The 23,016-nt window shown below is 34.9% G+C and overlaps 2 protein-coding genes across 5 annotated transcripts in view; one reads left to right on the top strand and one right to left on the bottom strand.

The window, feature by feature from the left end:
• Positions 1-23,016, top strand: part of LOC113519884 (phosphofurin acidic cluster sorting protein 1) — a 189,622-nt gene that overhangs the window by 126,073 nt on the left and 40,533 nt on the right. The gene's annotated exons all lie outside the window — the stretch shown is intronic.
• Positions 1,580-21,427, bottom strand: LOC113519709 (NADH-quinone oxidoreductase subunit B 2-like). The gene is made up of 5 exons (XM_031914227.2): positions 21,314-21,427; positions 19,680-19,905; positions 13,740-13,867; positions 4,894-5,119; positions 1,580-1,696 (listed from the first exon to the last, which is right to left on the bottom strand). The coding sequence occupies exons 1-5, from the start codon at positions 21,352-21,354 to the stop codon at positions 1,580-1,582; spliced, it is 738 nt and encodes a 245-aa protein (XP_031770087.1). The 5' UTR covers positions 21,355-21,427.

The raw sequence follows: 23,016 nt of genomic DNA, 5'->3' as shown, positions 1-23,016 counted from the left end.
TGGTAACCCCGCCTGCGCTAACGGGATACGGACAAAAGTAAAATTTGCTGTCTTTAAAAAAGAAAATCTCAAACAAGTATGACGCGTGTGTGCCTCAGATAAGCGGAGTCGCCCTCAATCTCAATTTTGTAAAAACCCTCTCCCTCCATATGGAGCCCTGGTACCGCTTCCCGTCAAATGGGCTATCAAGCATGTTTGCCGTTTCGTATATAATAAAATTGTTAACCTCGGTGTTACGAAGTGATGTTTCGTGCAGGCAATTTGTATATCGCATTTAATAAGAGTTTATTACACAATCTACTGCCATAATGATATGTAGGTACGTGCGATTTGATAAGCTCCGTGCGTTAATATTAAAATACATTTCGTGCAGAAAAATAAGTTTTTTTTATTTTGGTGTAAGAATTTATTAGGGTTCTTCAGTTAAATAAACCTTTGGTCTTTTTTTATACAACTTACAATGGCAAACAAGCTGACGGCCCACCTGATGGAAAGTGGCAACCGTCGCCTATAGACATGAGCAGTACCATGGACATAACGGAGTATACTGTTTCGCCCATGATACCCCCCATGCGTTGCCATTCCTGAGGACTTAGGTGTTATTCCTCTGTACCCAGTAAATTCACGCCATATCCCACCCTTCAAACCGAAACACAGCCATGCAAACACAACTGCTTCACGGTTGAAACACGAATGGGACAGAGGTACCCAAGCAATTGACTTTTGTACAAAATCTCCCTCTGGTCGTCTGTCTATTTGTCACAATATTTGAAACTTCTAGGGGCTTTTTAATTTCTCGTTTTCGTGAAGATATTGCCAACGTTCTCAGTATAAATTCAGTTACTACTCTCACCATTGAAATAATGATATTTCAGTCATTTACCGTCGTATGGTCCCGTCATAGAGCAGGTCACCCCTCCCGTGGGTGTCGTAAGAGGCGACTAACGGAGGGCGAGGTATGAACAGCAGCTTTCCTCTTAAAACACCTCCAAAGCTGCGGTTGCCAATCCGCTTGCCAAACGTGGCAACTACTGGCAAAACTTCCCCAAGGGGGAACCTTATGATCAACATTGGACAGTTAAAGGTTAATATAATCGTCGTTATATTGCTGACCATGCACAGAGGACGGTGCTCAATCACTTCACTTATTTATCATGAATATACACAAGAGGCTGTCCATTGACGACCTGAGGACAGGCCCATAGGCATATTTAGAGGGAGCTCAGGTGGGCCATGCCCATTTCAGAATAGTTTGGTGGCCACACCAGGAAGCAAAGCTTCTTCACAACATGTCTGAGAGGATGTATGTGCCTTTTTAAGGAGCCAGGCTCTTTTTTAAACGAGTCATCTTGTAGTCATGTGACTAAACATATCATGTTTTTAGCTGTTTGTAGTTAGACCCATGTTTACCAATTATTATGTATATTTAAAGGCATTCCGCCCTATACAAAATTTTTTCCATGCACAAGACCGCCTCTCGATACGTATTAAAATCTATTAGGGTACATACAAATTAAAACAATTTACTGAAATGGAATTTCGTATTTAATAAATCAATTTCATGATCATATTATATAATTTAATGCCGATACCACACCTGCACAGATTTCATACGTTTGATTTTCTTCTGGAGCTGAAGCATGCCGTATAGCAGGGCCTCGGCTGTAGGAGGACACCCTGGTACGTAGATGTCCACCTAAAACATATAAAATGTATATGAACAAATCAATCACGTCCATTCAAAACCTCTTCAGGCTTTGAAGATTTTGATGATATTTGGTACGTTTTTTATCTTGATTGAAGCAGCCAAATCTACGGGATCACACTTAATAGTTCTGGTCGTGATTGCTTCTTTATAATAGGTTGTATATTATTATTGACATATTGTATCAAACCATTAATTGTTTACTGCTAAACATAAATTTTGCCAGTAGTTGCCACGCTTGACAGGCTGCCAACCGGAATTAGGCTGTTCCCTTAAATGTCTCTTACGATAGTAGATAGACGTCTCTACAGAAAATGTAGAGGTAGCTCTTTCTATGCCGAAACTACGCGATATATTATTATATTAGGTGCTTAAATTAAAGAGTACGGAGATATAACATCTCAGTTGTCTAAACTGGCAACGCATAAGGTATACTGTGGGCATTATAGTACATAATTTAATGTACGATTGTATTATTAATTTTCATCAGACTGGCCATCAGCTTGTTTGCCATTTTAAGTTGTATAAAAAACAACAATACCCTTCCATCTTAGTTGTTAAAAAAGGCCCGATTTCCACCAAACATAATAAATAGGCATTCTTATTATGTTTGGAACCATTCTTCCAATAAAAAACTTAAATTGGACCTACGATGCTCATACTAGACAAAGTCTGATAACTTATAACACTCCTCTTTTTACGTCGGGAGTCGGGAGCTAAAAATAGTTTGCCTTTGTCTGGTGTTGTTAAATCTGCCTCCCCTTGCATGTTAAGCCAATTACGAGCTGGTCGTTTAGCCTCTCAAGTACAGGCTGCGTCATGAGGTACTGACGTAGCATGCTGACGTCATTCGCCATTGTTGCGTGCATATTGTGTAGTGTAGACCTTTGTGGAGTTAGAAAAATTAAGAAAATACGAGTCGGTGTTACGCACTGCTGATACCGTATTATGAAATACAGAGTACTCGATCTTTTTTTTTTTTATACAACTTAGAATGGCAAACAAGCTGACGGCCCACCTGATGAAAAGTGGTAACCGTCGCCTATAGACATGAGCAGTACCATGGACATAACAGAGTATACTGTTTCGCCCATGATACCCCCATGCGTTGCCATTCCTGAGGACTCAGGTGTTATTCCTCTATACCCAGTAAATTCACGCCATATCCCACCCTTCAAACCGAAACACAGCCATGCAAACAGCTGTTTCACGGTTGAATCACGAATGGGACAGAGGTACCCAAGCAATCGACTTTTGTACAAAGTCTCCCTCTGGAAAAACTATCTACTTCCAAAGGTAGGAGATACTTAATTCGTTTTTAAAAAAGTAGTCAACGATTCTATCGGTATATATGTTTTCGCTAGCATATACGCATAAGAAAGAATAAGACTGTGTAGTTCTGTTATGCATGCGGTAGCAATAACTTATCTATCCATAGATTTATTTTTTCAGTTGCATCCGATTTCATAATTTATTTCACTCATATATACTATCATAAAACGTTTCCAAAGCAAAGTGAATTTACAGGGTACAGAGGAATAACACCTGTGTTCTTAAGAATGGCAATACATGGGGGGTATCATGGGCGAAATAGTATACTCTGTTATGTCCATCATACTGCTCATGTCTATAGGCAACGAGCACCACTTTCCATCAGGTGAGTCGTCAGCTTGTTTGCCATTCTAAGTTGCATAAAAAAAGCCTAACTATGGTTACCAATTCGACTGCCAAGCATGGCAACTACTAGCAGAATCCCTCAAAGGAGAGGCTTGTGTTCAGCAGTGAATAGACTGATATGATGATGATGATGATAATGATAATACTATACAAATCCTTTTGTAAAATCTTTATTTTCCACATGTACATATACGCGTGAATAAACACCTACTATAGCATTATAATTTTATTCCCAACAATTTTTCTGCGAGTAGAATAAATAAAATTTCTTCCTGTTTCGGAACTTCCCTTCAAACAAGGCTTTTTATAACTTTCTCTTTGTACTGTACATTTACATATCCTGTCTGTCATTTGCCAGAAGAATGCGTATAAAATTTTCCTTGTTCGCACTTATAATGTTTATTCGAATTTTTTGTTCAGTCCACCGACAAACAATTAAAACTGTTATTGCTTAGGGAGTTGTTTTTCTAGTCTTTTTTTTTAATAAAAGTTCATCTGATGAAAAACGACCAATGCTCATGAACGCTTCCAACACTGTACTCAGTGATTTCTATTACTCTATGTCACCTTTCAAACCATATCATAGCATGTAATCAAGCATTTCACCAGAGGGAGACTTTGTACAAAAGTCGATTGCTTGGGTACCTTTGTCCTATTCGTGTTTCTACCGTGAAGCAGTTGTGTTTGCATAGCTGTGTTTCGGTTTGGAAGGTGGGATATGGCGTGAATTTACTGGGTACAGAGGAATAACATCTGAGTCCTCAGGAATGGCAACGCATGGGGAGTATCATGGGCGAAACAGTATACTCTTTTATGTCCATGGTACTGCTCATGTCTATAGGTGACGGTTACCACTTTCAATCAGGTGGGCCGTCAGCTTGTTTGCTTGTTTAAGTTGTATAAAAAAAATGTAACCCGTTTGCTTAACAAGTTATGGAACAAATGGTTTCCAATTAAGCACAAAGTTCACACTTAAACTGCAGAAATTATGATGTTGTGACATAATTGTATAGGTGGAAGGGACTATGAGAATTCAGTTTTAGCAATTTGTTTATTGAACGCTAAAAAGCAAGGTTTCCTACAGGTGTGAACAGCTTATTATAAGGTCGCAACTATGACGTCATTACTCACCTTTCGTGTTAATGTATTTAAGACACGTTATATTGTGATTTAGGACTAAATTTAAACTAATTCATTTGCTGAAACACAAGGTGAACATAACAACAAATCTAGTAAGTGTACAAATAGAAGATACTTAAACAACTTTGTCTGTGTATCTGTTACTTGCTATTGTAAGTTATTGAGTACCGATTACGATGATGTTTTTGCAATAGACAAGGTCTAATTTCATTTTGGTTCTCTAATATTTTATTTTGTCTTGTCGTTTTATAATTTTAGCTCTAAATTGTCAGTGCTGTATTTCAATATGAAATTATTATCCTTTAAAAAAACGGTCGGTGTGATTCAATTCTCGTATACTATTATAAAATATCTATTTTAGATCACTTTACCGGTATAATTCTATCACATCCTCGAACCGTCGAATAAGTGTAATGGTAGTAACCACCACCGTTAGCGCAGCTGCCCATAGACACCACCCACTTAGGTTCCGGCATCAGATCGTACGTCTTCCTTAGAATCGGCGCCATCTTATTGGTGACAGTCCCAGCAACGATGATGACGTCAGTTTGCCGCGGAGACCCGCGAAAAACCATGCCAAAACGATCCATGTCGTATCTATATATATTAAGGTAAATATAAAAGAAACTTGATTAATTGATGAGCCACATAGAGTAATAAAGGTATCATTAAGTAATCTTCAGGGCTTGATTCTCGGAAGTGTTGATTTGGAAAAGGAACTACGTTGGTTGACCCCATAGACGTCGTGTATTACGAACAAACAAACTGGTAATGCAATGACAGACCCAATACAAAAAAAGAATTAAACTAATGTAATTCTTTTTGACCTTCTTATTGTAATATGAGAAATGGAACAATATTAATTTTGAAAAAAATTGAAGTTGCAAAGATAATTGATATCCACGTATGTGATTTTTTTTCCAGAAGCCATTCAGAGTTTTACACGTAATAAGATTGAACGTTATCTTGTACATGAATTTTGTAATTCTAAAACATTGTATTTAAATAGTTGAACATTTAAAGCTTACTTACGTGTGAATGTATAATTTGTGGGTTTTATTTCTAATTTGTGTTATACCCGGGTCCTACACACGTGACCCTAACTAATTGCGTCCATTTAAACCAAATTACACTTTAAAACGCTAATATAATTTAAATTCGTTCACAACCCCCGCCAAATCCCTACAGGCTTACATGTGTATGGGTAATCTATTTCGATCTAACATACATGTTTTTTCTTTTATTTTTTAATATATTTTGGTGCGGATCTATTTCAAATATTTCGGGTGCGGTTTTTCAACCAATTTTCATTCGATATTACTGATGGTGACGTCGCCTATGTCAGTCAGAAGTTTCGTAGATTTTGCAGTGTTTGTTTGTGGATTCATCCGTAGATTTCCAACTCTGTAAAGTTCCCTTAAAATCGATCTAGTAGTATAGTCATAAAAAAGCAACAGAACCCTTTGAAAATATTACAAATACATTTTTTTAACTAAATAAGGATTTATGGATTTGTCTCTGTCATTTTTATAAAGTTGCTTTCATCCTCTTTTTTATCATCATTCATCCATCATGGTCCAACATTTTAATACAAACAGGAGGGAAGTCTTATAACAATTTCTATCTCTTGCTTTTAAGTATAACGGACGTTCGGGGGTAGACTGTTGTTGAGTCTCGTCATCAATCATCCATTTTTAGTTAATTCTGAGCTTTATACCCGTCTTCACTCTAATGTAAAAGTATTTTTTATAACATTCCAATCGTGTCGGGCAAGTCTTATGGATTACGGGTATGTTACAAAATGGTACGAAATATTAGCAACAGCCTTTCGAAATTAGACTTTATCAAGATTATTGTCCAACCTTTGCTTCTGAATAGTTTAAAATCTGCGAACCATATTATATGACTAATCTATTTTCATTTTCACGTATAAAATTTTTGAGACAGATGTTATGGATATTCTACCTGAGACCGAAAACTTCAATAACAGATGTTAATGAAAACAGTTTTAATCTCCCCCTATATAAACTGCCATCTTGAGGTACCTGTATCTACTTATCCTATTTACCTTAAATAGGTTTTAAAGTCGTCAATACCTAGTAACGAGTCGGTCACACTCGAGAACCTTATTTTCTCATTAATTAGTTCCTTATCTCATTAAATTACTAATATTAACTACCTACATTTCGATAAAAGATTTTCGTAATGGACGCATTTTCTGTTATCGCACCTACCGCTATTCTACCTCTCGCATTATATTGTTCGGAAATCACTTAAGATAGCGGCTCCTTCACGAAAACCTTTAAAGGTCACGTAATGACATTTTGCTCCGAAATGCCACAGCAATGGGGTTAAAGCATCGAACTCCTGAAGATAACAGGTTGCCGAGTAATGTATAGCCTATAAAACGTGTCTTGGCCCGTACACAGACTGTAAATAATGGAGCCATGAAAATTCCGTTGGAATTTTCTCTAATTTTTTTAATAACTTGCAATAGCATACAAGCTCGTAGTCAAAACACACTCATGCAAACACTGCTGCGTGGAAGCAGATACACGAGTGGGACAGAGATGCTTAAGCAAACAACTTGTAAAAGCTACTTTTTTATTGAAAAAATATAGTCCATAATGCACTTTATTTTCAAAGTGTGCTTAGTGATCAAATTGATTTTATTACGAAGAATTACTGTTACGGACAAATTGTCCAATTTTATAATTTTCATTCATAACCTCAGATAAATAATCCCAAATAAATAAATATTATGTTAAAAGACCAGCTTTAGGAACAACAGTAGATACAATTACCAGTTCGACTCTGCTAAAATTATAAACATTGTACATCAAACGAAGTAGCTGTGTCGACAGCAAGTATTTGCCATCAGACCACGGATGAGACATAAAACACCTTAATTACCCAGCTGCAATAAAGAGCTCAGTAGCGCATGACGTCGAGGCGCTCCGATTCTTTATAGTCCAGTATCGCTTACATTTTTACCGGAAAAACTGATTGTGTTTGAAATAAAAACTATACAAGCGGTATTAATAGAGATTGACAAGAAGATTTAGCTCCACATAAAAAGCGACTTCAAAGACATTCTATTGACTAGTATTACATTCTTATTTTATAATAGATAAAATAGATAAAACGCTTCAATGAACGAGATGTTTTGTAGAATATTTGAATTTAGAACGCATAGAATTTTCTGCAACAATTTCCTAAAAAAGAATTTTGCTCGACAAAAAAAAGTTTACTGTGTATTTTCCACCGTCTCCACTAATTGTGAACCGATTTGGAATATTTTTTTTTTGAATCAAAACAATTTACACCTGTATTAGTCGCATCCTAATTTGTTAACACTGAATTAGGTTTATTTTAATCAAATAAATTAATTTCTACTATTACTGTCTCACATCTGTAATTTAGCTTGTTACCGCAGGCGTGTGTTGTTTGATGTCGTTGACTATGGCATGGCATGTATCCTTTATTGCCATCGTTGCTCTTTGTCTAAATATTTGTTTCATCATGCAAAGATAATTTGCGTACTTTCATATCCTCTCAGTAATAATATTATAAATGTGAAACTGTGTGATGTTTAGAACGTCTAAATGTCTAAATAATATATACGGACCCATATTTTATAAATAATGTAAAGGACTTCTCTAATTCATACAGGAAAAACGTATATCTGCAAGAGTTAATATTATTGAAACTTCTTTGTGGCCGTAATGTAAATTTAAGTCTGGCCACATATATATGTTGATATTATTTTTCTACACGGTTTTTGTTTCTATTCAAATGGTTGTCTTGTCTTGTATCTATACGTATATATATATATATTGTTGTTTTAAAGAATATTATCTTACTGTGACCCTCTACAATGGTTATGGGCCTGCACAATAAGTGAGACAAAGTAAAGAACTATATATAATGAGTGATAATTCGGTAAGTTTGTAATTTTTACAAAAGACAATGGCGAGTTCGAGTATAAGATAGTTGGAGGATTCATGCACAGGCACTACTCATAAAGAATGAGGCCTGGTCCTATGTTAGTGGTCGTAAGCCAAGACCGACCGATGTAACAGAATTGGAAAAATGGGAAGCAGAAGATGAAAAAGCACGTTCGGATATAATTTTATCCATGAGCAGTAGCGAACTGCGGCACGTAAAAGGGTGCACAACTTCACGCGAAGTATGGATGAAATTAGAGTCATTATATGCTTCGAAAGGTCCAGCAAAAAAGGCAACCTTACTAAAACGACTCACATTACATAAAATGAATGAAGCCGATGACTTGCAAGACCACTTGAATGGATTTTTTGATGCTGTAGATAAGCTGGGAGATATGAGTGTGACGATACACGAGGATCTGCTGTCGATAATGTTGCTATATAGTTTACCGGCAAGCTTTGAAAACTTCAGGTGTGCGGTAGAATCGAGAGATGATTTACCGAAACCAGACTACCTTAAAGTTAAAATTTTAGAGGAATATGAGTCAAGAAGGCAAATGACGAGTGTACTGGCAGAGGGAGTAATGTACTGCAATCGTAAAAAGTATGGAAAACAAGTTATTACCAAACCTGACTTCAAGTTTAGATGTTATAAATGTCATAGAGTTGGTCATAAGGCTTCGGAGTGTAAAAAGAAGAAAGAAGGTTATAAGGGAAATTATGCGGAAGATAATTTTAAGAATTCTAGTCTAATGTTATCCAATGTTTCAGGTTCAGATGAATGTAATGCTGTAAACATAATGCAGAAAGATGATTGGATATTAGACAGTGGGTGTACGTCTCATCTCTGTAACAATCCGCGCAAATTTCAATTTCTGACCGACGCGACCGAAAAGTTAAAGTTAGCCACTAACTTGAGCACAGACATTAAAGGTAAGGGCACCGTTTGTTTATCGGCGTGTAATGGTAACTCTGTAAATGAAATAGAATTTCATGATACTCTGTACGTACCTGACTTAAGAAGTAATTTAATTTCTGTAGCAAAAATTACTGAAATGGGTTATGATGTTAAATTTAAACGAAATATTGCATATGTCACTAATAGTAGCGGAGAAATTAAATTCACTTGTTACCGCAAAGGGAATTTATATTACTTACGTGAATTTGAGAGTGCGTGCTTAATGAGTAAGAGAAATGAGTTATATCTATGGCACGAACGTTTAGGACATCTAAATGGAAAGGATGTATGTAAACTTTTAAATAAATGTAGTGTGAATGTAAATGTTAAGGAGTTACAAAATTTACATGATTGTGATATATGTATGAAAGGTAAAATGACCATGTTACCCTTTCCGGTTACTGAAGGACCTTGCAACGAGAAATTAAGAATTGTATACACTGATATAGTCGGTCCAATGAGAGTACAGTCAAAAGTAGGATCAAAGTATTTCATTACTTTTATTGATGACTGTACACGTTGGTGCCTTATTTTTTGCACTCAGAAAATATACCTCATATTTTCTGAGTGCAAAAAATAAGGCTCTAGAGGCTTTTAAATTATATAAGAGCAAAGTTGAGAATCTTATGGGTTGTAAAATAAAATATTTACAAAGTGATCGAGGTGGCGAATATTGTAACAGGGAATTTGACGATTTCCTAAACCAAGAAGGGATTTCGAGGAGATTAACAGTGCCTCGTACCCCTCAGCAGAACGGGATCGCTGAGAGGATGAATCGTACAATCGTTGAAATGGCGCGTTGTATGTTACTTTCTTCGGGATTATCCACAGGTTTCTGGGCAGAAGCTGTCGACACAGCTTGTTACATAAGAAATCGTTGTCCTACCAGTAGTTTAGGGGGAGACATCCCCTATGAAAAATGGCATGAGAGAGCAATTAAAATTAATTACATGCGCAAGTTTGGAAGTAACGTGTACATTTTAAACAAAGATCAAAATAAGGATAAGTTTGCCGCTCGTGGTATACCTGGAATTTTTGTAGGTTATTCAAGAACATCAAAGGGATTTAGAGTATGGTTACCACAGGAAAAGAAATGTGTAGTTGCAAGGGACGTGAAATTTCATGAAGACGCAGTTTCAGAGAATAGGTCTTTAGGGCAGGAAGAGAAGCTGATGGATAACACTAGTAAAAAATTTATCGATTTTGAAATTCAACCTTCTACCTCTAGGGATTGTAAAGAATGCTTGCCTGAAAATGAGGTGCCACAGACAGATATACAAGTAGAAATGATAGAAAAACATATTGGTAACAAACCACAGGAGGAAGATAGCCAGTTGCAGTCCATAATTGAACCAAATCCTGAGACGGATCGGATAACCAGTAGTGATGATTCCGGACGTTCAATACTGAAACGAAGCTCTGGTCGACCAAAATTACAGCGAACTGGTCAAGTAGGGCGCCCAAAGAAAATTTATAAAATGGTCGAAGTTGAGCAGCAACAACAGCAACAAAATGAAGCAGATGTTGATATAGAGGAAGTTCCTGTTAACGAATTTGTTGATTTCGTGGGGACGGCACAAATGACTTTGGAAGATGTTTTTCAAAACAAGGATCGAGAAGAATGGGAGAAAGCGATACTTTCAGAAATTAGAAGCTTAGTCCAGAAAGATACGTTAGAAATTATAAGAAGACCAACAGATAGAAATATAGTTGGATGTCGATATGTATTGACGACGAAATTAAATGTCGATAAGACGACTAAGAAAAAGGCTAGACTTGTTGCACAAGGCTTTAGTCAGCGTTTTGGGGTTGATTATTACAAGACTTTCGCGCCCGTTGCGCGATTGGATACAGTTCGATTACTGTCGGCATTAGCAGTTGAGTTAAATATGGAAATACACCATTTAGATATTAATACAGCTTATTTAAATGGATTCTTGGATGAAGAGATATACATGGAGGTCCCTAAGTTATTGAAAGAGTGTTTGATAAAACTTGTGGAGAATGACGAAGATCAAACAGTCGTAGAACGAGCTAAGTGTATTTTAAACAATTTAAATGCTGGATGCGATACTTGTTTGTTAAAAAAATCTTTATATGGCCTAAAGCAAGCAGGTCGGCAATGGAATATCAGACTTGATGAAAAACTAAGAAGTATGGGGTTGAAACAAAGTTTGAATGAGCCATGTTTATATTTTAAAAAGGTAAATAAATGTAATTTATTTGTGTTAGTGTATGTGGACGATATTTTGGTCGCATCTGAACAAATAGATTGCATTAATAATTTTAAGAAAGAACTGTCTAAAGAGTTTGAATTAAAAGATCACGGTCTGGCACGATATGTTTTGGGAATTGACGTGAAACAAAAAGACAGTGTCATTGTTTTGTCACAACAAAAATATATTTCCGACCTTTTAGAGAAATTCGGTATGAAAAGTTGCAATCCATGTTCAACACCGATGGAAATAAATTCTTTGAAGGCTATGGGTAAAGAGCCAGAAAAATATAAACAAAAAGATGAAGTGTTTAAAGCTAAGTGGCCGTACAAAGAGATTATTGGTTGCTTGATGTACTTGAGCGTAGGTACGAGGCCTGATATATCGAATTCCGTTGCTAAGCTTGCTCAATTCACAAATAGCCCTGAAATGTGTCACTGGAAAGCAGCGAAGAGAATTCTTCGTTACTTGAAGAAAACACAAAATTTCGGTTTAATATATAGGAAGACAGGTAAGTCTCTATATGGATTTTCAGACGCAGACTGGGGTAATTGTTTATTGGATAGGCGTTCATTTTCTGGTTATGTTTTCATTTTAGGTGGTGCGAGTATTTGTTGGAAATCACAAAAACAAAGGATGGTTGCGCAGTCGACATGTGAGGCTGAGTATGTGAGTTTGTCTGAAGCGATGAAAGAAGCCGTTTATCTTAATAGTTTATTAGGCGAAATTGGACAACTTAGGTACGTACACACAACTTTACACGCCGATAACCAAGGGGCGCTGTTTCTTGCGCAAGACCCCGTATACCATGCTCGCAGTAAGCATATTGATATTAAATATCATTTCATCAGGACCGTGTTAAGGGACAGTCGTGATATTGAAGTGAGACATGTACCCACTGATTCGATGGTAGCGGATATATTGACGAAACCGCTACCTATTTCTAAACATTATGCGTGTGTGGACAAAATGGGAATTAAACCCATCAGTTAATAATTGTTTTCTTTTAACTGAGACTTAAATTTAAAGGGGCGTATTGAAACTTCTTTGTGGCCGTAATGTAAATTTAAGTCTGGCCACATATATATGTTGATATTATTTACCTCTCCTCTACAAATATGAAAGAAAATAGGTTTTAAATCTTGATGTCTCAAATAATAAACTTTTTTTGTGTATACATTTAGCAGTTGGAATGAAGAGGGTCAAGCTACTTTTTTATCCTGACCAATCAATATGTCCGGTCACGCGGACAATGTCGCGCGCACACTTAAGATAAAATAAATACGAAGAGAAGCAATTGAACCAGTAATAAATATAAATTACATAGAGAAATTGCTTTTCCAAAAATCGTACAAAGAAAAAGTTAAAGCTTCAATGGAAACGCTAGAAATTGTTCGTGTATTTCTAAAGAAGAACATTTTTGTTAACGACATCTGTGTAATTCAGTAATCGCTGAGATTGGAGTGAATGAACTTTCAACTTTTGCTTGCGGAAATAGAAACGAGACCACGACTAGAGCTATGCGATTGTTCAAAGAAATTTACAATTGAATTATTTGAATGTTTCATTTGCATTGATGTAAAAAACAAGATTCACAGTCTCGGACAATGAAATGCTTACTAATATTATAAATGTCAATGTACGTTTGTTATCTTGTAGCGCCTTAACAGTTTAACCAATCACTATGAAATTTCGTATACAAGTATTATATGGAATATAGAAGGATATAAACTACTTTTATCCCGATCTGTGAAATTAACCCGGTCACGCGAAAAAAGTTGCGGGCAAAGCTAGTATATTCCGATCTCGATTCGACTTTATCGATAATTGATCTACTGAATTTCGGTATTTGTTTAATAAATGGTATTAACAAATCTAAATCGATCTATCTCTCATATCCCATTCTATATAATTCGGTGTTGTTTTCCTTTTTTGGGCCTTTGTATATCTAATAATAAATATAGATCGTTTTAGTATCACATATTTGTTATCTTATACTAATCAATAAATCAATAAATATCGCCTTTTATCCGTAGTTGACTATAATAAGTCTGAATAATCTAATGGCTGAGATGATGATAATGATGAATAATAACCTGGGAGCAGCATAGTGCATCATTTCGAGAGCACAGCAGGCCAGGCCGAAAGTTAGGGGCCAGAGGGAATGCTTACGACCCCAGTTTAGGAGATCATCTGTTCTTGCCACTATCCACTCGGCTGTTGACTGAAATGTAATGTATTAAATTATAGAAATCGAACTTAGAAATATAAAAATGAGTTTGTTTGCCACTTCTCGATGGCTGATCCTATCAACTTTCAGTCGTGAAATTCTGTATTACGTACTACCTACTATACGACGGAGAAGGACGTAGGCTACTTTTTCTCTCAGTTACACGAACGGGCGTGCTGGTAAAAATGGTTTAAAGTACAATGCCTGCTGTCTTATGAATTTGAATTAAATTTGGCGTACGGACGGTCAATCTTGTATGGATGTAGTCACTGGGTCCATCTTTTTGGTACGATAAAGGAGAAGGTGGAATAAGGGAATTAAGTTCTTCTGAACACTTCCCATGGAATAGATGGAATATCTTCTACATTGAGAGAGGCTACATATCCATGTAATTGTAGAGGTTCTACAGGTTTGATCACTTTATAGTCTTTTTAATAAACCTAGGAATAAATTAATTGCGACTTGACATAAAAATATTTAGTGCGTGTACTGTTTACAGAAACAAATTTGTTATATGCAACTACTCGTATATTTAAATTTCGCCATATTGCTACTCTATTCTATTTCTGTCAACTTTCTATTTGCGGTTAGTACAAGTCATTGCGCTTTCAGTATACTATAAATCTTGCATTTTTTATATTTTTTACACACCAAAAAACACATGTACATCACACGTACACGGGTATCTCCTCAAATTTTAGATTTATAATATTTCATTACATCATGATGTCGGAAACATCCCATTTTTATCTCTCGCCACTTTTGTCTGCCCATATATTTGCTTATAACATTAATTATTTTATGGATTTTATTGCAATTTTCTCTATTATATGATTCGACTGTAAAAAGTAGCTGATTAATGATTAAAAAATGTATGAGACGTGCCGAACAGATGTAGTAATAAACGTCTGATCAATATCTTTAATCTTGATAGCTCAAAGTTGGTTATTCGACGAGATAAAGTGTCAAAGGTTACAAGTCAACGGCCTTTATTAATCTATAGATATCGCTTTATCGGTAGCGGTAAAATTCTTGGATTTGTAAGTTCGTTCACAAAGTAAAGCCGGGATTTGTCTAAAGATCGGAAGGAGATTTTGTACAAATGTCACTACACGGATTCTATCCCTATATTATATATATTTCAGCCGTGAAGGAGCTGTGTTTTTCCATACTAATTCAGTTCGTGGCAGAAATCAGACAACTATCCGTATTTTCAACTTGAAGAGTGAGGCATGGCAGTATAATTAGGATACGGAAAACCTTAGTTCTCAGTAATGGCAATGCAATCAATCATAGGCATCACAATGTATTCTGTTGTATCCACAGTGTAATTCATGCGACTGTTACTACTTCCCATCGTCCCTCCAAAATGGACTTATGCTTTTTGATGATAGATTGGCAAACAAGCTGACAGCCCATGGGCTGTCAGCATCTTTTTTATAAAAAGGCCGATTTTGACCATGTGGATGTTTCTTTATCCCCCACCAATTTATTTTTCTGTTCCCAGATAATGGAGCATTCTTTGTGTCAGTCAGTCTTTAGATGCTCCATTGCATTCACGGTTTTTTATTTTATTCCTGCATCGTTTTTTCAATTTCAACAAATCTGATTTTGTAGCTCTTTTATTCTGTGTCATTGGATTTTTAATATAAATTTACTTTGACGGATTTACCTCGAAAGTTTAATAAATTCGTTGGTCTAGTAAACTCAGAATTCGTGTAAGAGGTAGGTCTTTAGAATCTGAGATATTCGTTCCAAATTTCATCTCGCATTGCGAACCGAAATCCCATTATGCCACTACCTCGCTCGCCTACTACATTGCCAAGTTGGTAGATAATGCCCAATTTTCAATTGTAATCGAATTAGGAACCAGGGTTGTTGAGGTGCAAATTTTTAAAATTTTCCTAATCCAAGTTTATCTAAAAAAAAACAGAGGCAGTTACGAATCCACAAAGGGATATTATGATTCTCTTAAAGTTTAACGAATATTAGATACAGTAAACGAAAAAAGAAAGTTATAAGGTAGAATCCATTGCGACTATATAGATTAAATGCATTTATTTGATCAATCAATTGATTTCAACTCTTCATAAATTGAGTCATTACTTAATGTTTTATTTAAGAAATAATATGTCATATCATTGCATGAGAAATGTGCAGAATATTTCATTAAAAAAAGTGTTATTATTGAAAAACAATTGCCAGAAACTTCACTTTGAGAATGTGTATGTCATCGCTAGAAAAATGTACAAAATGTTTAGTTTGAGATATAACGTGTACAAAGTTAGTGAAAAAGTGCTAGAAACTTTTGTTTGAGAAATATTTATTCATTTATTTGCTTTCCATTATTATGCTGTATGGTTTCTACATAGAACCACCACCACTTTTTCCATTCCCTTGGGAGTCATAAAAGGCGATTAAAGGATTTTAATGGTCGAGGAATGGGCAGGGCGGCTATCTTAAAATATCATCAAAACCTAACTACTGTTGCCAATCCGCCTGCCAAGCATGACAACTACTGGCAAAACCCCCTAAGATAGAAGGCCTGTTTGTTCAGCAGTGGACAGTTGAACGTTTGATATGATGATAATGATTTTATTAATGGTTATTGGTTATAGCAAGTAACAAGCAAATTGGCGGCTATATTGCATTTTTTATTAAATATAAAAAAGAAAAAAAAATCCGCAAATATTTTGATTGAGAAATAATATAGATAGATAGATAGATAGATAATTTATTTGCATAACTTACAGCACACAAACAAAAGACACAAAAGCAATGTGAAAAAAGATAAAAAAGATACATGTACAAAAGATTAAAAAAAAAAAATAAAACCAAAAACAAAATCAGAATGCATAATAATTTTTTTTTTCTTCATGCGTGTGCCACAGTAATGCAAAATGGGCACAACTCAGCTTTTTGCTTTGCCCTAAAAAGAGCAAAACACTGATATTCTGTTGTGGCCAAAAGTGAGCCGCGAAATACCACTAAAAAAAAAAAATAATAAAAAAGAAAGAAATATAGATCAAATACATAGTGTGCGTTCGTTATACTCGCTATTTAGAAGAAGGGTAGTCAGAAGTTAATTTCTATCAGTTTCAAGCACTCAAAACAAAATGAATACCCAAATTATACAAATACAACTAGTTACATAAAAGCATATTAAAGAGGCAACAGCAGGCATGCCCATCGCCAGACAGCGATCCCTCCCAGACAACCCAAGGATGGAGAGAATTAAATTGTGTCTGTTAAAGGTGTGACAGAAAAGTAATAAGACTAAAATATGAGAGAAAAAATGGGTAAGAATCAATTTAAACACAGTATAAACAATATAAATAAAATAGACTTACATATAATCATAATAATAATTAAATCCTTATAATATACTAAAAAGATAAACGCAAATAAATAATACATATGTGTATATGAGTATGCATATATTGGTGTATTAAGTACTACGACGGAGAAGAATAAAAATGTACTGTACAAAGGGAGACAGCTTCCGCCACCGATTTTTGTTTTTCTAATAGCATTTCTTTAATATTTTTCCTAAACGTATGTAAAGATGTCATTATTCTGAGGGGCGGTGGGATATTATTCCAACATTTCGTGGCCTGATAGCGAAAGCTGCCGGTAAATGCCACAGTTTTATGACATTGAAGTGACAGTGGTGGTCGCACTGATCTAGAATGATACCTATCATAAAAAGTGGAGAACTTCAACTTACTGTAAAGATATTCCGGATTTTTAAATTTCATTACACCAAATAACAAAGTAGCTAAATGTAATTGTCGCCGGGATTCCATATTGAGCATAGACGCCATATTCAAGTAGGGTGAAATGTGACTAATAATATGCATTTAATAGTAATATGCATTTTATCAGTAGAAAGAAATGGTAGAAAATGGTTTTTCCACTTGTGTTTAAAAGAAAATAGTTTTTTCTTTATTAATTATAAATTGTGTTGGGACGCTTTAATTTAATAAATTATATTTGGGATGTTTAAGGAGCAACCCTATGTGTAGAAACGGTATTACAGGAGAGGATCACGATTCCATCGGTTAATTTGTTTTCGACTCGGTTAATCCGGATTGCGTTCTTGTTTTCTGGCATTGCTTTTGGTTGGTTTCTTATTATTTGTTTTCCTTCCTTGTTCAGATTATTGTTTATATGGAAATGAATAGAAAAGAAAGGAAAAGGTATTTTTGTTTTTTTAACTGACTTCAAAAAAGGAGTGTATATATGTTACCACAATATCTTAGCCAGTTATATATATTGTCAGGGTGGTACTATATTTCTATAAGTACTATTATATATTATGAGTTAAATAAAATACATTGTTATCCCGTGTGGTCCTGGCATAGAATAGGGTCACCCCTCGCTTTCACGTGTGTGTCATAAAAGGCGACTAAGGGAAGTTAATGGTCAAAAGATGGACAATAGCTTCCTTTTATAAACATGTTCAAGGCCTAACTACGGTTGCCAACTCGCCTGCCAAGCGTGGTAACTACTAGCAAAACCTCCCAATAAAGGGAGGCCTATGTTCAGAACGGCTGATATGGTAAGATACATTTCAAGAAATAGATATAATTTAAACTGTTAAGGTGTTTTACTTATTAAATACTATATTTTATATTGAGTATCATAAATTTGAATGAAATCAGTATGATTTTGTTCATCGTATCGTCTTGAATGTAAAGATCAACTCAAGGTGCCATTGTAAAAGATCGAATTTAATATAATATTTCTAGCATAGATTTTCTCATTTTACTCTTATATTTTACATGTTATGAGTTTCCAGTCATATGAATAGTTGAAAACATTTTTATTTGATTTATAAAGAAGATTTTTTTCTTTTTTATTCAGATAAAATTTTCGCTTTTAATAAATATGTCCGTTTTCAACTGACATCAAGAAGAAGGCGATTCTAAATTCGGTTCTTTTTTATGCTTGGTGCCTCATAACTCCGTCAGTTCTAAACCGATTTGGAAGATTCTTTTTTTTATCAAAATGGATATACTTATTGAATTGGCCCATAAAGATTTTATTAAAATCGGTTCAGCAGTTTATTTTTAGATCAAAATTATTATTGAAATAATATAATACAAGTTTATTTAGACTGATAATAGGCTAATAAAATTGCTTGAGATGTCTAAAAACAAAAACTAGTAGGTATGTCTATGTTATCTGTGAATAGTCTCAGTGCGGGCATATGACCTAGTCTGACCCCAGAGAATGTCTTATTTCATTACTCTCCCTGGCTTTGTGGTCGACTTTAAATAAGTTTCAAGTGTCTAAAATGCATGCAGTTTGTTTTAACGACTTAAAAAGACAACCGCGACTGACTCGATGTGTCCCTCGAGGTACAGTCTAGGCATCGTCGTAATTGGCATACATGGATACTAGAGAAGCAACATTTTAGGGTCGTATTATAAAAAATAGCCCTTTTAGGACTGCATTCAATTTAGGATTGTTGTTGTAGGTAGAAAATGTATTTTTTTAAAATGGAGATTTTGAACTAATATGCTTACCCATGCTACTATACAGTTTATATCATCATCATATCAGCCTTTGACTGTCCACTGCTGGACATAAGCCTCCCCCACAGGGGGGGGGTTGTCTTTTAATTAGATCGATTTTGAACTATCCTTTTCTAAATAATTTTCCAAAACTAGATTAACTACTAGAATTTAGGTCAATTAAATTTTAGAGCTGTTTTACGCTCAGATATTATTAAAACGAAATTATATGGAGTCTTTAACTGTATTTTATTAACAAAAATAAACAATAAATCAGTGTCTTTTACCTGACCAGAAAAATCGAATGGAGAATACTTTCTCGTTTCGCCTTCTTTAAATATTTTGTTCCCGTGTATGGATACCGGTGGTCGCTTTCGGGATTTGCTGCTGGCATTTCTAACATTATTTTGATTTGTTTCTCTAAGAACCTTTGTGATGGGGTCAGAAAGAACGATGTTGTTTCTATTGTGATTATATATACTGTTGAATGTTCGATTTTGGTTTTTAAAAAACCTGGAATAAGTTATGTGATTTAATAATTTAACATTACTTGGATATGTGTACTATGTAATTAAATGCTTTCAATTAAAAAGAATCATTAAAATGGGTCCACAAGCTGCAAACGATGTCGCGTAATATAAGCATAAAATTATTATTATTCCTATTATGCCAATAAGGCATATACTACACAAGATGGGTCTACCTTCGGAGACATTGTACAGACTGTGCGGGGAGAAATCGGAATCCATGGAACACTTGATGTGCAACTGCGATTCGTTGGCAAGTATGCATATGAGTCTACTGGGAACGGCTTATCCACAGCCAGGGGACTACAGATATCTTAAACCGCGGGATATCGTTAGGGTAACACATAGGATCTATGAAATGATGGTATAAGGCAGGGGGAAGCACAAAAGATCCGTATGGGTCGACGTGCATCGGCTTAGCTGACCCCATATGCGAAAAATAAGATAAGATTTCTATTATTTAAGATGGGCGTAGCATGTTTTTCTTTTCTATTCTAATATTAATTCAGTCTTATCCAGAATACACACAAATTATGCTGTAGGAATTTAGAATTTTGTAAAATACATTAAATACTCGGTTGATTAATTTTTACATTAATTGCTATTAGCTATCCAATTTACGTTGTTGAATCAACTTTAAAAACGATATTGTAACAATTTTATTCTCTTTTCAGGTAATTATGCTGCAGAAAATTTTACAGTGCAGAAAATGTATCAAATTGTTCTGGGTAAGCAAATCAATGGGACTATTACAGTTATATTTCTTCTGAAACTACAGTATATTACGAGAGTTGCATGATATTGTATGATGCAATGTATGCTATCTATAATATTGTTTATAGGCAGCAGCTACCATTTTTTCATCAGGCGAACCGTCGGCTTGTTCATCACGTGCCTATATTCCGAACCAGCATCGCACGAGTAAACATAATTTTCGCAAAAAAAAAAAACAAAATAAATATATATGTAGCACTTTGTATGTGATTTTTTAAATTGATATAGCTTTTTTATTTATGAACCGATTGAAATAAACCAAACACCAAATAGTTAAGTGGAGCGAATCGTAACGCATTAGTGAAAATAGCATTCAAATCGGTTAAGCTGTTTCTGAGATTAGCGTGCACAAACATACAGACAAACAGACAAAAATAAAAAAAAAGTATTTATACTTTATTATACACACTGATGGCACATAAAAATATGTATGTAATATGTACAAATAAAAAAATCATTGTTTTGGGTTCATAAAGTCCCCCTATAATATTATTTCTTATATATTTTTCACATACAGACAGCAACCAGTCACGATTTTATTATATGTATTAATGTCAACGTAAAATTAGTAAAAAAAAAATACCTCTATTTCTGATGTGCGACACGAAAATATGTGTTACCTGAATAGCAAATCTCTCGGCGCCCTCAGAATCCGTATCATAATAAGACCGGTATAATAATTTTGGCTGGAAAAACTCAATATTACGTGTTACATATATTATTCGCCTACGCCGCGATCCGACGCGAATTGTCAACCATGAATCAATGTTTGCGTTCGGAATTCAAAACGAGCATATTCCTGTTTATAAATACAGCAAATAGGTTTTATGTTTACATGTTTACATCGTGCGTACCTATTTGTATTTTATACGGCTGTATTGCGAGGCAGTATGTTAGCCAATTGTGATTCGATTTTTAAAAAATATTTTTACAGTCCATATTATTTCCCATGTTAGTCCTATATTAATTATGTTACGGTACAGACTATGTTTTTATTTATTCTCTTTTTGTGGAGAAAATTCTAAGTGATTAGTCTGTTTTTAGAATTGTGGTATCCCCCAAATATTGATGTTGGCAACATTGTTGGCATACACTTTTGATATATAACCTCTGTATTTTGTTAATGCTTGTCCCATTGTTAATAAAAATATACTATATTAAGTATTGATCAGTAATAGAAGCAATATTAAAACTGTGTATTTCTTATTTCTCTACCCATTGGTGAATTCCACAAGAATAGTCTCAAATTTTGACGTATCATTTCACGTTCTAAATTCTAATATTTAAAACTAGTTTTAGCCTGCAACTTAGTACGCGTGCCAGTAGATTTTTAAAAAAGATATGTAACTACTTCTAGATTGCATATTAAGATAAAACATACATTGCATTTTAAGAATATAACAGTGGTTTAATTTTATTATTTACTGGCTTTCTGCCCGCCGTGCGCAGCATTCAAAAGTAGGAATGATGACCAATGAAATACCACTTCTGGATGACATATTAAAATGAAACATACACAATTTTTTAAGTTAGACCTTCAGGAATACAACAATAAAATCCTCATTCGATTCGGTAATTGAAATTTGGCACGATGATTTCCAGGGAGGTCCACGTGGAGTTCGACCGACAAGGTATGTTACTAACAAAGGGACTGATAGCCCGCATTACTAGCAATCTCTCCCCCTCCTCTGTCCATGAGTTGGCACTTATTAGTTTTGTCAAGTTCGACTTTGTTTTATTTCTTCTCTTCTATTTATTATTTACTCTGAAAATTACATATTAATAAAGCGAAAAGTCTCAAACAGAAATCGAAAGTCGTCAGTCGGTTTCCCGCCAAAAAAATTTTGACATAAGCGACCGTTATTCCGGCCGCGTCCCCGAGGCGTCCATTATTCAACAAGCCGCGTTCTTTTTCCTCGAAATGAAAAGTACTTTTATCATTAAAAAGTTATCCTTTTTGTTGTCTTTCATTGGGGATAGAATATTCTGGAGAGACTTGTTTTAATATTTTTTTTTTGTAATATATAATGGTTAAGTCGCCCATAGACATGAACGGTACCATAGACATTAGATTACCATAGACTACGAATTGCTGGAATAATATACTACTACCAGTAAGATTATTTAATACTAAATATATTTTTAAAAGAGAGCTTATAAAGGTTGTAATTAATAAACAATAAATTGACATAATTAATAGGTATGTAGCGGAAATATTTATCACTTGAATGCTTAAATGTGATCCAGAGTAACCCCTGTCTACCGCATTTCTAATGGTATTTCTTATCTATTAGTTTATAAATTTAGATTAAAATTTTAAACA

Source organism: Galleria mellonella, unplaced genomic scaffold (genome assembly GCF_026898425.1).
Source record: "Galleria mellonella isolate WM207_F2 unplaced genomic scaffold, CSIRO_AGI_GalMel_v1 utg65, whole genome shotgun sequence".
In the NCBI taxonomy this organism is placed as follows: Eukaryota; Metazoa; Arthropoda; class Insecta; order Lepidoptera; family Pyralidae; genus Galleria; species Galleria mellonella.
This window is presented reverse-complemented; position numbering and strand designations above follow the sequence as displayed.

Bases quoted from the DNA above. Each gene is read 5' to 3' on its own strand.
- LOC113519709 (XM_031914227.2), bottom strand. From the start codon at position 21,354: ATGATACGGATTCTGAGGGCGCCGAGAGATTTGCTATTCAG. The intron at 13,868-19,679 runs GTAAAAGACACT...ATTACATTTCAG, and splicing joins CATTCGATTTTTCTGGTCAG to TCAACAGCCGAGTGGATAGT. The intron at 5,120-13,739 runs GTTATTATTCAT...TAATATATATAG, and splicing joins ATGCACTATGCTGCTCCCAG to ATACGACATGGATCGTTTTG.